The sequence below is a fragment of the Galeopterus variegatus genome, unplaced genomic scaffold, assembly GCF_000696425.1.
Source record: "Galeopterus variegatus unplaced genomic scaffold, G_variegatus-3.0.2 Scaffold1242, whole genome shotgun sequence".
Lineage (NCBI taxonomy): Eukaryota > Metazoa > Chordata > Mammalia > Dermoptera > Cynocephalidae > Galeopterus > Galeopterus variegatus.
In genome coordinates, this window is record NW_007727353.1 from 387,542 (window position 1) to 401,377 (window position 13,836).

The 13,836-nt window shown below is 39.8% G+C and overlaps 1 protein-coding gene across 1 annotated transcript in view; it reads right to left on the reverse strand.

Annotated features, from left to right (window-relative positions):
- Positions 1–13,836, reverse strand: part of PAPSS2 (3'-phosphoadenosine 5'-phosphosulfate synthase 2) — a 38,528-nt gene that overhangs the window by 23,707 nt on the left and 985 nt on the right. Inside the window, exons 2-6 of the mRNA XM_008575816.1 lie at positions 11,961–12,196; positions 11,110–11,248; positions 10,359–10,477; positions 10,095–10,208; positions 8,463–8,574 (exon numbers count right to left, since the gene is read on the reverse strand). Coding sequence (XP_008574038.1) covers positions 8,463–8,574; positions 10,095–10,208; positions 10,359–10,477; positions 11,110–11,248; positions 11,961–12,196 — 720 coding nt within the window. The remainder of the gene's footprint in view (positions 1–8,462; positions 8,575–10,094; positions 10,209–10,358; positions 10,478–11,109; positions 11,249–11,960; positions 12,197–13,836) is intronic.

Genomic DNA, 13,836 nt, shown 5'->3' on the forward strand with positions numbered 1-13,836 from the left:
GGGGCCGGCCCGGTGGCGCACTGCTATAGTGCGCTGCTTGGGAAGTGTGGCAGCGCTCCCGCTGAGGGTTCGGATCCCACATACAGACCGGTTCCCGCTCACTGGCTGAGCAAGGAGCGGGGGCAACACCGAGGGTTGCGATCCCGTTGCCAGTCACGACAAAAAAAAAAAAAAAAAAAAAAGAATGAAAAGTTGAAGCTGAAGGTAATCTGTACAAACAGTAATTTAATTCTCTAACCTAGTAAAACCCTAAAGGGATAGAGAGAAAATTTCTGCCTCCCCCATAGTTTTTGTTTGTTTGTTTGTTTTTTAATTGCAGAGAGACTAAAGATATTTGGGACCATTAATAAACATGCTCCTATTCTCACATTGTACTGTGAGACAGCACATGCTTCTAGAAATTATGATTCATAGACTTGCCAATGTACAGATTGACAGTTCACAATCGCTTGCTTCCTGGTTTGACTGGAGGGTCATGGTGGGTTAAGAATTTCGATTAGTGTGTGTAGCTAAAATTACTAGAAGTAATAAGGAAAAAACTCTACATGCAAGTATATAGGAAAGGTAAGATGTGTGCCTTTGATAAGGAAAAGCTAAAGATGCAAGAATGTTTTGTTTTGTTGAGGAAAAAAGGAGAGAAAGTTTTGTCCTAAAGTAGAATGACTGGATTGTTCCAGAATGGGAAGAAGAGAAGTATAGGACAAAACTGAATGGATAAGAAAGTTGTAGAAGGTTTGTGGAATATGAATCTTGTAAAAGGAACTTTAAACATGATGAAGCTGTCTAAGATTAGAAGAGAATTATTTATAAGTTTTTCTAAGAAATTGGGCATTAATATCAAAAGTACACTGATGATGAAATTTCTAGAAACCTGATCATTATCATTGGACTAGGTGAGAATTCCCAGAACTATGATGAAGAATTGATTAGTTTCATAAAATTGCTAACATGACGTTAGGCAGAACAAGAATTAATTGAACTCCAGGGAAAAGCTTTGGCAAGTTTCATGCTAAGCTAACCAAACTGAAATTTAAGATATGCAATTTGAATGAATTCCATAAGACTGGTCCAAGTCAACCTCCCTATGATGCTCTATTTAATTAGTGTGATGCACCTGATTCAGAAAAAAACAATTTTTTGGTAGCTGAAAGGATGGAAGTTTAATGCTGAGCATGGATGGACTCACGGAGGGCCTGGACAGCTGCCTGGTCCTCCCTGAATCTTTGAAGCTTCCATTTTTAAAAGCTTTGTTCTTCACAACTCATCACAGAATAGGCAAGATGATCCAAGGAGGAATTGTTAAGTTAAATTTGGCTCAAAGCAGCCTCTGTTCGCAGTGAACTGTATCCTAGCTTGATGTGTAATCAAGTTGTAACCTAACACAGGAGTATACCTTGTAACAAAGCAACTGCATCTCAGCCAATCATAACAGCTGAACCTTGAGGCAATCCCAGGCTGAAAACTGCCAAATAATTCCCAAATGAGGCAAACACCAAACTGCATCAATCAGGTAGTCTCTGTATGTCATTTCCTGTTTCCTGCTTATAAATATAGCTCACCATGTTGGAGGTATGGGCATTAGGAAGCATCTTTATCTGGAGTGTTGTTTGGTTTAGAACCTTTTTCTTGTTCAAAAAAACATCGTTAAATTTAACCTGTCTTAGGTTTTTCTTTACCATCAAGTGAAAATCTGCAATGACTAAACACACTCCCTGACAGGTTGTCATGATAAAGGGGCTAATCTGTGTGATGTTATGTGTAGTCTACCGGGTGATGACACCGATTTCACACACCTGTAGCTACAACTCCACACAGGTATAAGCAAATTTACTGTGGTTTCCCTGTGATATTTATCAACTTTTCTAGCACATAAACTTATCCAACAATTTCATTGCACTGAAACATCCTCCATGGTTTTAAACACTGACTCAGGTTTTCAGACTTTTCCTTCATTTGTCTCAGCTCCAGTGGAAACTGTCTTGATTATTTTATTGTGGTATATCTCATTTTGAAAAAGAGCGTTATGGTTTTTTAACCATAGTAAGTCCAACAAATACCTTCCTGTTCAATTGCTTTAAATAATTTTCAAGCCTTCTGTTTTAGCATTTAGTAGATCTGCTTATTGGTTGTTTGGGACTGTTTATATGCAAAAACCAAATTACTCTTTATTGCTTAACTAGGCTTTTTAAAGGAAAAACAACAATAATGAAAACAATACCAAAGATAAATGATATCTTCAGAATTTTACCTTTTCATTCTGGCACAATGCAGAAGTTTACAGTCACAGCAAATATATATTTATTTTCAGTTCTGTAACTATCAATCATGATAGCTTGAAATTAAATTCATGCATAATCACACATGGCAAACAAATGAGGAACAAACATACACAATCCAACCAGGTGCATCCACTTCAAATTGCATCTAAAATGGGTTTATTTTTCACCAATTAAAAATCTTTTATGAGGGCAATAGAAAAAAATTTTCCAGATTTGTGAAACTAAACAAAGACCAACAGTCATGAGGAGAGGATCATAAATTTTTAAAAACTAGGAAACAAGGGCCGGCCCGGTGGTGCACTGGAGAGTGCACCGCTTGGGAGCGCAGCAGCGCTCCCGCCAAGGGTTCGGATCCCATGTGGAGACCGGTTCCCGCTCACTTGCTGAGCGCGGTGCGGGCACAACACCAAGGGTTGCGATCCCGTTACCAGTCAGTAAAAAAGACAAAAAAAAAGGAAAAAAAAAACAAAAAAAAAAAAAACAAAACTAGGAAACAAAATGTGCAACAATAATTAAGAAACAGGTTTACTTTTGTTAACCAAATAAGGAAAAAAAACAAAACAAACAAAAAAAAAAAAACTAGGAAACAAAATGTGCAACAATAATTAAGAAACAGGTTTACTTTTGTTAACCAAATGTAACATTATAAACAGCTGCATCTAATCCAGAAATTTACTGTTATCTGTACTCCAATCAACAGAAGAATATAATATTATTCTCTGTAACTGGTTGGATCATGTACTGATAGCGATCTCAACTGGTTAATTTGGATTTTTTTAGTTATGCTCTTAACCATTTCAAGTTAATGTAACATATCCAATTATAATAATTTAACTACTTGGAAAGTTAAAGTACATACCAGGAAGGACCATGCCTAGAGAAATACAAACACAATTTAGAAACATGTTTTCAGCTCTCCACCGAAACAATCTTAAAGCAACAATGTCAAAGAACAAATTCCTATTAGACATTTCACACATACAACATACAAATATACAGAGCTCTTTGTTACGCTACTTTAAAAATAGGAATATATGACAGCAAAAAGCTGATGAAATCAGAATTTGTGTGGAATATTGTTCAATACAATCCAAAAGCATTGTTCAGATGATTATCTGTTTTAAAATAATTATAATATATATTAATAATCCCTCCAACTTCAGCAAGAAGTTGTCTCTTGCAAACATGTGATGTTACAACCATTGTGAAATGGTTTCCAAACCAGGCTTTGGGAGAAAGTATAGAGGCAAACTGCTTCAGATTGTTCTAGAATCCCAGATGTTTAGAGGACATGAAAGTATGCCCCCAGTAGAACAAGCACACATGTTAAAGCCAAGATAACCTGGATTTGCATCCAGGTTTCAAGTTAGTTATTTAACCTTTCCAATACTTATTTCCTCATGTGGACAAAATCTCTTCACAGTGGTGTTAATCCAGATTAAATGTGACAACCTATGTCAAACTCCAGTGTTGGAACACAGTTGGTGCTCAATAAATGCCAGTGGTATATGTGGAAGCCTTCACACCCTGCCTTACAAAGTCAGAGCTGCAGAAGACTGCCATGTCTTGATCCCACTTGGAAGCCATCAGTCAACATAAACTTAAGGTTCCATTTTAAAGTTTAGATGTGACATTTATGATCAGAGGGGTCTGTGACAACCCTGGAACTATATTTCCAGTGAGAAATACATGATATAACACATTGATATGAAAGCAGATCCTTGAGTAATATGTGGACTCTCATACTGTATAATTATCATAAATAAGTTTAGATGTGACATTTATGATCAGAGGGGTCTGTGACAACCCTGGAACTATATTTCCAGTGAGAAATACATGATATAACAGATTGATATGAAAGCAGATCCTTGAGTAATATGTGGACTCTCATACTGTATAATTATCATAAACACTAACGATTTTTTTTCTTTGGGGCTGAGTAGACTGAGCTATTTTACTTTTAAATTTAGGGGAAAATATGAACCCATGACAGAATTAAAACTAACAAAATATTTTTATGAGATATGGTCAAAATAAAAAAAAAAACATTTCCTGCAGTTTGTTGGTGATTAAGAATTGCAATTGTTGTAGACAAAAGTGGCCACAGTTCGTGGTTACAGAAATAATTTCAAATTTTCAATGGTGGTGACTCAGACCTTCATGAACTAGTTAAAATTAAATGATATCTATATGAATGATATTTTGCCCCACCTTCTGATATATAAATAAATTACTTTTTAGAATTTAACCCTGTCTTCTCATTCCCAAAGCCATCAACCCAAGTACTGCCAGGAGATTCTGACACGTTATGGACAGTGCAGTGTATTTCAGATGGCTTCCTCCAGACACCCTCCAGGCTGCTGTCCAAGAAGCGAAGCCCCACACTCTTCTAGAGGAGCAGTTCCACTTTGTCTATTTTTTATATTGCCTCAGATTTCACCGAGCCAGTTCTCAGGCTCAACAAAACACATCACAACCACTGATTTGATGGGAAGAACCTACTGGACTAGGGCTCAGAAGATGAGACGTACTGTCTGTCCCAGCAAGCTCACCTCTGACTTCATTACCGCACTGTCTCCAGAAGCCAGATGAACACTGGCATATGGGGACACTCAATAAACATTTGTTGGCTAGCTGAACATCTTATCTGTGCTACTTCCAAACACTTAGTCTTTTCAAGGCTCCAAGTTCTTTTAACTGTATGAAATGGGAATTTGTTCATAATAGCTGATGTGTATGGAACATTTACTGCCGGACCAGCATTCTTTTAAACTTTCAACATCCCAATGGGATAGGTACTGTTATTAACACCCCATTATACAGATGAAGGAAATAAGCCCAGAGAGTCTTAAGTAATTTGGGCCAGGTTTATAGCTAATCACTGACATACAAACCCAGACAGCTTGGCTCCACAGCTCACACTCTTCTCCACTGTGATGTTCTGTCTCTACTTAGGCCAAAACAAAATCGAGAAACAGAGTGGTAGGTGTGGGCAGCACATCATATCCATGGTACCTGTTTTTATTAGTTAATTTTCATAGGAATTGAGGAGGCTTCTGGAGGGTGTGCAGAGCTTTGAATTCTAACTATAACTGGGGTTGCAAAAGTATGTCCAGTGGAATCTGGTTGTAGAGGTAGATGGTGGAGCCAAAAGAGAATTCCCATATGGAAAAAAGGAGTCTTACAGAAAGCCCCAGAAACAGGCCCTGCAGGTTGGAAGAGGGCAGGGGTTATGGAAACAGCATGGCATCAGGTCTTGAACCCCTACCACACCAGACATAGCCGCAACAGAGCCTCAGGAGGATACATTCCTGTGATTCATTTGGATTGCAAGAATTGTCTCACTCAATTCTCTAATTCAAGCAACTTTCTAGAGAGTCCTCAACTGAAGACACAACACAGAGTAAGGGAACATTCTCCTTCCAGTTTGAGAAAGAGCCCATACACTGTCACAGTCCTGCGAGTACCAAGAACTTCAGTGGCCAGAATGAACAGGCAGGATCTGTACCTCCGTGAGTGCAGAGAGCCACACAGACCCACACAGCAGCAGCACGTGGCTGTGGACCTGACTTGGGAGCCCAGGAAACACACCCCTTGGGGACTCCCACAAACACTTTGGTGTAGGCTTTGGAAAGAACTGGGATTTCTGTATGAAAGGTAGGGCTTGGAACTAGTGGGATTCAAGTATTAATGGGAAAGTGACCTCATATTCCCAGGCTGGTGGGCTTGATGGGTCAGACATCTGGGTTACATGGGAAGTGAGAGCAATAACAAGTGCTTCAATGATGTCAGGTGAGTGAGGACAAAATAAGAAATAGAAAATCAATGTGTTTTTCAAGTTGAAGTATCCCATAAAATGAAACCAAGATGGCATAAGTGGCAAGGAGAGAGTTTGGCTAAATTATCCAGATGGATTACCTGCATTGGCTGCCCTTCATCTTTCTGGATCATCAATTCTTATAAGAATCCATCAAAAACTATAAACTCAACCCAGAAAAATGCCCCTTCCTTCCCTTCTCAAAACACCAATCATTTTTATCTCCTCTAGATGTTTCTTGTTCCCTACCCTGAAGTCCTAGATCCCAGGCTGAGGACCCCTGATTTGTATTAATATCAACCTCTGCAACCACATCTACTGCCCTGGTATTTTTCTCTTTGGAGCAAACACTTATCAAAGGTCAGCAGCACTGTCTATAATGAGGTCCCCTCTTCCAATGTGTGCCTTGGGTTGAATGTCCCCCCAAACTTAATCCCTACTGTGACTGTTAAGAGGGTGGGAAATCCTATTATGGCAATTGAAAGGTGGGACCTTAAAGAGGTGATTGGATTGTAGGACCATGCAGTAGTGAACAGATTAATCATGGTGGTCAGGGGCGTGATTCTGAGGGCTTTAAAAGAAGAGCGCATAAGGAACTATGTCTCTGCTCCACCATTTTCTGCCATGTTTCTGAGACTCCTGCATTGCTGTAAAGCCACCACCAAGACCTTCACCAGATGTGTTCCCTCCACGGTTGATTTCCAGCCTCTGAAACTGCAAACAATAAATTTTGTTTTCTTATAAATTACCCAGTTCTGTGTATTTTGTTATAAGCAAAAGAAACAGACTGGTACAATGTGGTTCACTTGTCTTTTTGGCCACAGCTCTGGTTTGGATGCTCATAATCAATTTCTTGGGCTTGGCTGGCTGCTGAGTCCAGTGACGTTTACATGATGCAGGCTGTGTTCAGCATGTGTCAAAGTCAAGACATCAAGATAAATGTTAGCCTTCTTTGTATAGACATCTCGGCCTTCTAGATTCTGCTGGAAAGGACATTAGGAGAGCAGCCTGGTATGGAAAGAGCACTGGACCAGGAGTCAGGAGATTCTGGACTCTGGTCTTGGACCCTTGCTTACAAATGGTATGAACTTGAGCAAATCACCTAACCTGAGGTCAGTTTCCTCATCCATAAGGTGGGATGATTATAGTTGTGTGAGGATCAAATGAAATAATGCCTGAGAAAATGCTTTGAAAACAGAGAAACTCTGTGCAGATCCACATTATTATTGTTGTGAAGGCAAGCTAGAAGTAAACAAGTGTCTTTCTGGAATGCTATAATCTGAGAAATGAAGGGCTCAGGTCACGGAGCCTTATCAGTCACAGCAGAGGATTAAGGGAAAAGGGCACATTCCAGTCAGCCTCCAAGTTCCGATTCTGGCTTGACGTGCCATTCCCCAGAGGGAGGCACAAACCTGGCACACGAACATCTTTCCCAGGAAAAACCATCTTATTTGATTTTTCTTCCTAAAAGGTCTGGAGCCCTGCTCAGTACTGCGATTCTGGCTTGACGTGCCATTCCCCAGAGGGAGGCACAAACCTGGCACACGAACATCTTTCGAAACCAGGAAAAACCATCTTATTTGATTTTTCTTCCTAAAAGGTCTGGAGCCCTGCTCAGTACTGCAAATTCAGTGTGACTCTACCATCACCTCTTCCCCACTTAGCAGCCATTCCTAAAGGTCTTGAAATAGGTAAGTTATATTTGATAAGCTCAGGCAGTTCTAGGAAGGAAATGACCTTAGAAGGGTCCAGAAATTTTCTCAACACATTCTTCCGACCTTGACCAGATCAGTTTTCTAAAAGCCATTCAGCCTGTGCCCAGACAGCTGCCTTAACGCTCCCCTGTGTAGTGGATGAAGCCATCCTAATATATTTCATGTATGGGCATGAACATCAACACCTTGGCATCCACCAGCCGAAGCAGCGGCTGCCATGATGCTTGACAGGAGCAACGTGGAGAGTGGGAGGTGCCACATGAGGCAGCAACGTGGGCTGAGCTCATGGCCGCTGCCCGGGAGGGTCCCTCGCAGCTGGCAATGGTGCTGTTGACTGCTGCCTTCTGAGTACCAGGACCAGCAAAGGGCAGGCAAAGGTGAAGTATATGTCACCTTCTCCTGGCTTTGAGTGTAAGTAAAACCTTCATTTTTCAGTTACTTGGCTTTAAATAATCAATAATCCTTTGAGAACAACCAAAATATCCTAAAAATGGAAACTTACATTGAATAGAATTGGGCATAGCATAAATAATCTAAGTATTCTTGCAAAAAGATTTACAAACCAATGATCAACATTTCTTGTGTCCGTGCAAACTTCTGGGAATTTTTTTTTTCTTTAATAATAAAGAGTAAGAAACAACAAAAACATACCATCTAGCAAGGTGCCGAAGTGTATGACCTGCAGGTACTCTGTTTCCCGCATGAAACCTCTGAGGGGGGTGGCCCAGCCTTCACTCAGAACCTGGACCCACTGGAGATCCAGCTGCAAGACACAAAAGGCAGGTGAACATTTCCATAAGTCGTGTTTTACAGGCATCTGGCCCCAGGACAGTCCTTTCTTTTCAGTTGACAGGAAGAAGAGGGCAGGCCCTTTTATGTTTTAAGTGTTCCCATATATGCTGACCAGTAATCCAAGGGCCAGATAAGTTTAAGTCCAGAACTCTCCTATGGAAGAGTACTAAAAAGATTTCAAATTGAGATGACTTATTTGAACACTTCAGGCTGTGTCTATTCCCATAATGTGCAACTGAGTTGAAAATTCACTGTTCATTCTTCCTTTTTCTACAAAAATTCTCATTTGGCTATACTTTTTCACCAGATCTGGTCCCTTGACTGAATTGGCAAACCACTGACTGTAAGATAAAGTCCAAAATTATTAGCATGACACTGAAATCCCTTCAATCTCCAGCCCCTGGGGTTCATGTAGAAACTTCCACCTCCTTCCACTCTCCAAATGGGGGTCTATTCGTCAATAATGCCAGACAACATGTAGTCTAAACGCATATGTGCTTTCAGGACTGTGTTTTACCCATCCTCCTCCCCAGTTGCAAACTCTTATTCATCTTTTAAAACCCATCCCATGGGTCAATGCTCTGAAAAGCTTCCTGTCATTCCTACAACCAAAAGAATTAATCATTAGATTCTTTGGAATTCTGTACTTTGCAGACCATTCTGTTATTGGAACTATCACATCAGTAAGTACAATTATGTGTATACTCATCTGCCTGGAGTGTTGGGGACTCAGGATTTATTTTACAAAGTCAGGGGGTTCTGTTTATAAATTGGTCTTGACTTATTAGAGCATGGGGTCTTTGTGAGCTGAAGCAGGTTCCCTATTTCCCTTGCCCTTTATAAAATATCCACAGTCTTAGTGGATAATAAAAAGAGGGAAGACTTGATCACTTTGTATGGACCAGTTAACACTGACCCATAGAAAGGCTATACGCAGGGCAGTCTGCTGGGATTGCATCTTCCACCTTCCATGTAGTAAAATCAATGCAACCAAAGCTGTCTCCCTTTCTTCTCAGACTGAACTCTCCCTAACAAAGGAAGAGTACAATCTGCAGAGTAGAAAAGATTGAGACATTCTGTATCTTTAGATCAGGGTTGCTTTTGTTTTCCTCAAATTCCTTCTTGATTGCCCAAGAAGTACTTGCATTTGGAACAAACTGTTTTCTTAGCCATTGCCAATAAGTAAAGATTGGCATGATGCCTGCACTTTGCATTACCAAAGGTATAATGACAGCTAGGTAAAACTTTCTGTGCAAACACAGAAGTTCTTTGCCAGTCTGCCTCTGTACGTGGCGTTGGTCAGCTGCCATATAGCAACTCTTGGTAAGAGATTTGCTTGGAGAAGAGGTTAAAAATGGTGAAAATAAAGTGTTTTTCTTCATAGGCATTACATGCCCCTTATCCATACCTTCATTATTATTGAGTAATTGTAAATGGATTATAATGACATATTAAGCCTAATTCTGCTTTGATCAGTCTGCACCCTCTTACCTTGGTAATTGATAATGAAGGGAGAGTTTCAGCCTCAGCTCGGACTTGGTCGAGTTTGTTTTCTGGCACAAAGAGTTCATGGATGCCTTTGATTATGGTATAGGGTACAATGTTCTGAAATGAACCAGAATTGGTAACAATTTGAAACAAAAACTGTAAAAAGAATGTTTCAGTAAAAAAGCACAGATTATCTTCCATGACTTCATTAAATTAAAAAAAAAAAAAAAAAAAAAAAAAAAAAAAAAAGACAACCAGTTCACTCACCTGCTCTTGCAGAAGTTCCACTACCTGCTGGACACAGTCAGTCACTGAGGACAAATTAGTTTTAAGCACAAGCTCAGGAGTTTCAGGTTTCTCATAGTCGGAATCAATACCTGTAAATCCTGCAAAGCATAAAGGTGAAAATCACATCTGTACCAACAGAAAAATCTTTTTAATCAATAGGCATAACACATGTTGGAATCATGTGTTAAACTGAGAATTCAGATTAAAACAGAAAAGGTCAAACAACCATCCTTGAACCTTAGTCATAAGTGAGATAATATACAGCTACATTTTCAATATGGAAAGTCCCAAATTATCAACAAAATCTGGCCAGCTAAATCCAAGCCTTCTACAATGGATTAGAGTCAAAAATGAAGACAAGCAGGGAAAATTCTGAAACACTCAGCTCCCCCCACACACTCACATATATGAGGGTACTTCAGAAAGTTTGTGGGAAAATGGAATTGAAAGACAATTTGAATCTTTCCATGAAGTTTTCGAAATACCCTCATACATATCCATCTTATGTCTCTGAACTTTATTGCTTACGACTGAGGTGACAGTTCTTGAAAAATAAAACCCCACATTTTAATAAGCCCATGGACACGTCGAATATATTATAATTTGATAAAAAGTTGCCTTATGTTATAGGCAATTTTGGAGAACAGACTTTGAAACTTCAGACAGATTTCTGAGGACAGAATGAGAAGGATTGGTAACTAGCAAAGGTGCCATTAGCTGGTTCTCATACCTTTAATCTCCCCAGCTCGGGCCCGTTTGTAGAGGCCTTTTACATCTCTGCTTTCACAAATATTTAGAGGAGCATCTACAAATACTTCAAAGAACGGCAGTCCTGCTGATTCATGGACTTTGCGGGCATTTTCACGATCCTGAAAAGCAACATGTTTAAGAATGTCAGGAGAGGTTTCACAATGAAATTCTTAACCACAACACACTGTGGGCTGTGGTCTTTGATAGCCCTGAGATAACACTGGGGTTTGTGCTTTGCAGAGTCCTTGAGAGAAAGTCCAGAAATTTCGCTCTACTACACACAGCTCTTTCAAGGACTCTCAGAGAAAACTACAGGAAACAGCCCCTTTTAGCAGGACAGCGCTGGCAGTGTGGGAGCATTTAATTCAAAGGATGCATTCAAAGCACTTAACATATTATTTGTAGCTCACAGTAATTTCCTGTTTTAGAATAAAAAGAGTGACACTCCATCTTAATAATGTCAACATTAAACACACATAACCTGACGATTGGCAGTGAACTCTTTTCTTTAGCAAGCTAAACATTCTTTTTCTGAAAACTGAAATGACAGAGCTGTAGAGTTTTTCTTGTTTAACTTTTTCTTCCTTTCAACTATGACCAAAGAGTTTATGTCAGCTGGTGCCCTGGCATCTGGACATGAAGAAACTCTCTTTGAATATAACCAATATTAAATGGAGGAAATGAGGGAGCATGTGAGGGGAGGAAGAAACAGTAGGGAAATTGAAAATACACATTCCTGTGTACCCTCCCCTCCGCCCGGCTCCTTTTCCTAGCAGTTTGCAAGCACCCACTCTGTGGGTGGGAACCATGTGTGGTGCCAAATCTGTTTACCTTTGTGAAGGGAGAGATGAAGCTCGTAATGCAAACCAGACCAGCGTCGGCAAACAGCTTAGCCACCTCGGCAATCCGGCGGATATTTTCTTCTCTGTCCCCAGGAGAGAATCCGAGGTTTTTGTTAAGGCCATGACGGACGTTGTCCCCATCCAGGGAGTAACAAGGGATGGCGTGGGAGACGAGGTACTCTTCCAGAGCAAAACTGATTGTTGTTTTTCCAGCCCCAGAAAGACCTGTGCAGGACAGGCAAGACAGACTGGCATTGTCCTGGATTGCTTAAGATGATAAATTGTGAACTGATCTGGCACTTTAAAGTGTAACCAAACCCTCATTGCAATCATTTGATTGACCTCAAATCAAAACCATCAAAATCTAGAAAAAGCATAGTTTACTACAAGCTAAGCACTTGCATTTCTTTCAAATTTTGAAAGAACTATCTGTCCCCTGTTAGAATTATAGTCTTTCAAAGCAAGCAGGATTCATAAAGAGAGAGACCCGGGGGCCACATATGGTCCTCAGTGTGTTCCGTTTTACCTGCACAGTGTCTTAAAGATTAGAAAGTTGTGCAGAATCCAGATTTCAGCTTCTTTTGAAAAATCAAAAGATGTGGTGACAGTGGTCTCATATCTCCTCATGTGGCAATAACCAGCTGGAGTGGAGGGACCCAAATAGCCCTGGAGACTGGGAAGCCCACCTCCCTCGTGGGTGCCGCTGAACAACCCTCTGACAACAGAGCCCACATGCTGTCCTTTTGGCTTTAAGAGTTTTCCAAAATGACTCTCAAAACACAAAGACAGAGTCACTCTGAGCTAGGCCATAGATGTATTTAGAGCTGCCATACACTTTTAGGTCTAAAGACTCTTCAGAGTCTTTGTATGATAGTAGAGTTACGTGCACCTTCTACCATGGTTTCATAGCACAATCATTGGGGACACACTTTATAATTTTTTTTTAAATAAAAAAATTGAAAGGAAAAATTATTTATTTATTTTACTTTGCAAAAATTTTTTATTTTTTTTAATCAAAACATATTGAGTATACATATTTGTGGGGTACAGAGTTGAATATCAATACTTGTGTACAATATGTGATGATAAAATTTTTTTCCTCTGATGGTTTCCTTTTTTTAAAAAATTGAAACCTAACTGATGATATAACTTCTATATGCGGGAGAACACAGGAGGAAGGGAAAGAAAGGCAACCTGCCAAAATCACTTAAGAGCTCAAAATCTGAACTGTCCTGGAAAACTAACACTCTAAAAATGTAGTTGTCCTAAAGATCTCTGAACCCGAAGACTATTTCATGGTGCCAAGCCACTGTCACACAGGGCTTGAGCAGGAATGAGGAAAAGCTGGGAGGGGGAGAAGACCGAGAGGTTAATACAGAGAAGATCGCAGGAGGAAAGAGAAAAAGGTGGAAAAGGTAAGAAAGGCAGGGACGAGAAACAGAGAGGAAAAACCCTTGGGGTAAAAATGGTGATTGATAAAATGTAAATAGTTTCTATATTTTTAGTTATGTTTTAAAATCATGCTCTTGGCCTGACAGAAGATCATTAGAAGAAATAGCTATATGAAGGATGTGTCAACAGTCTTTGCTAAACCATCGCTGAAGGTGCTGTCTATAATTGTTATTCTGTTTCATTTGAACAAAGACCTAGCTGATAAATTCCTCTTAGAATTTATGTTGGCTTGTGGGGCAGGGGAAATGAGACTCTTGAATCTCTGGTATGTTCTCTCACATCAGAAAATGAGAAAAATAATAGAATTTTTTTTCCATTTTGCTTCAGCTCTCAGGAAACTAAGAGATAAATCATGTAACTGTATTAGATTGTTGGCATATTTGTTTTAATCCATTGGGGTAACACTATATTTA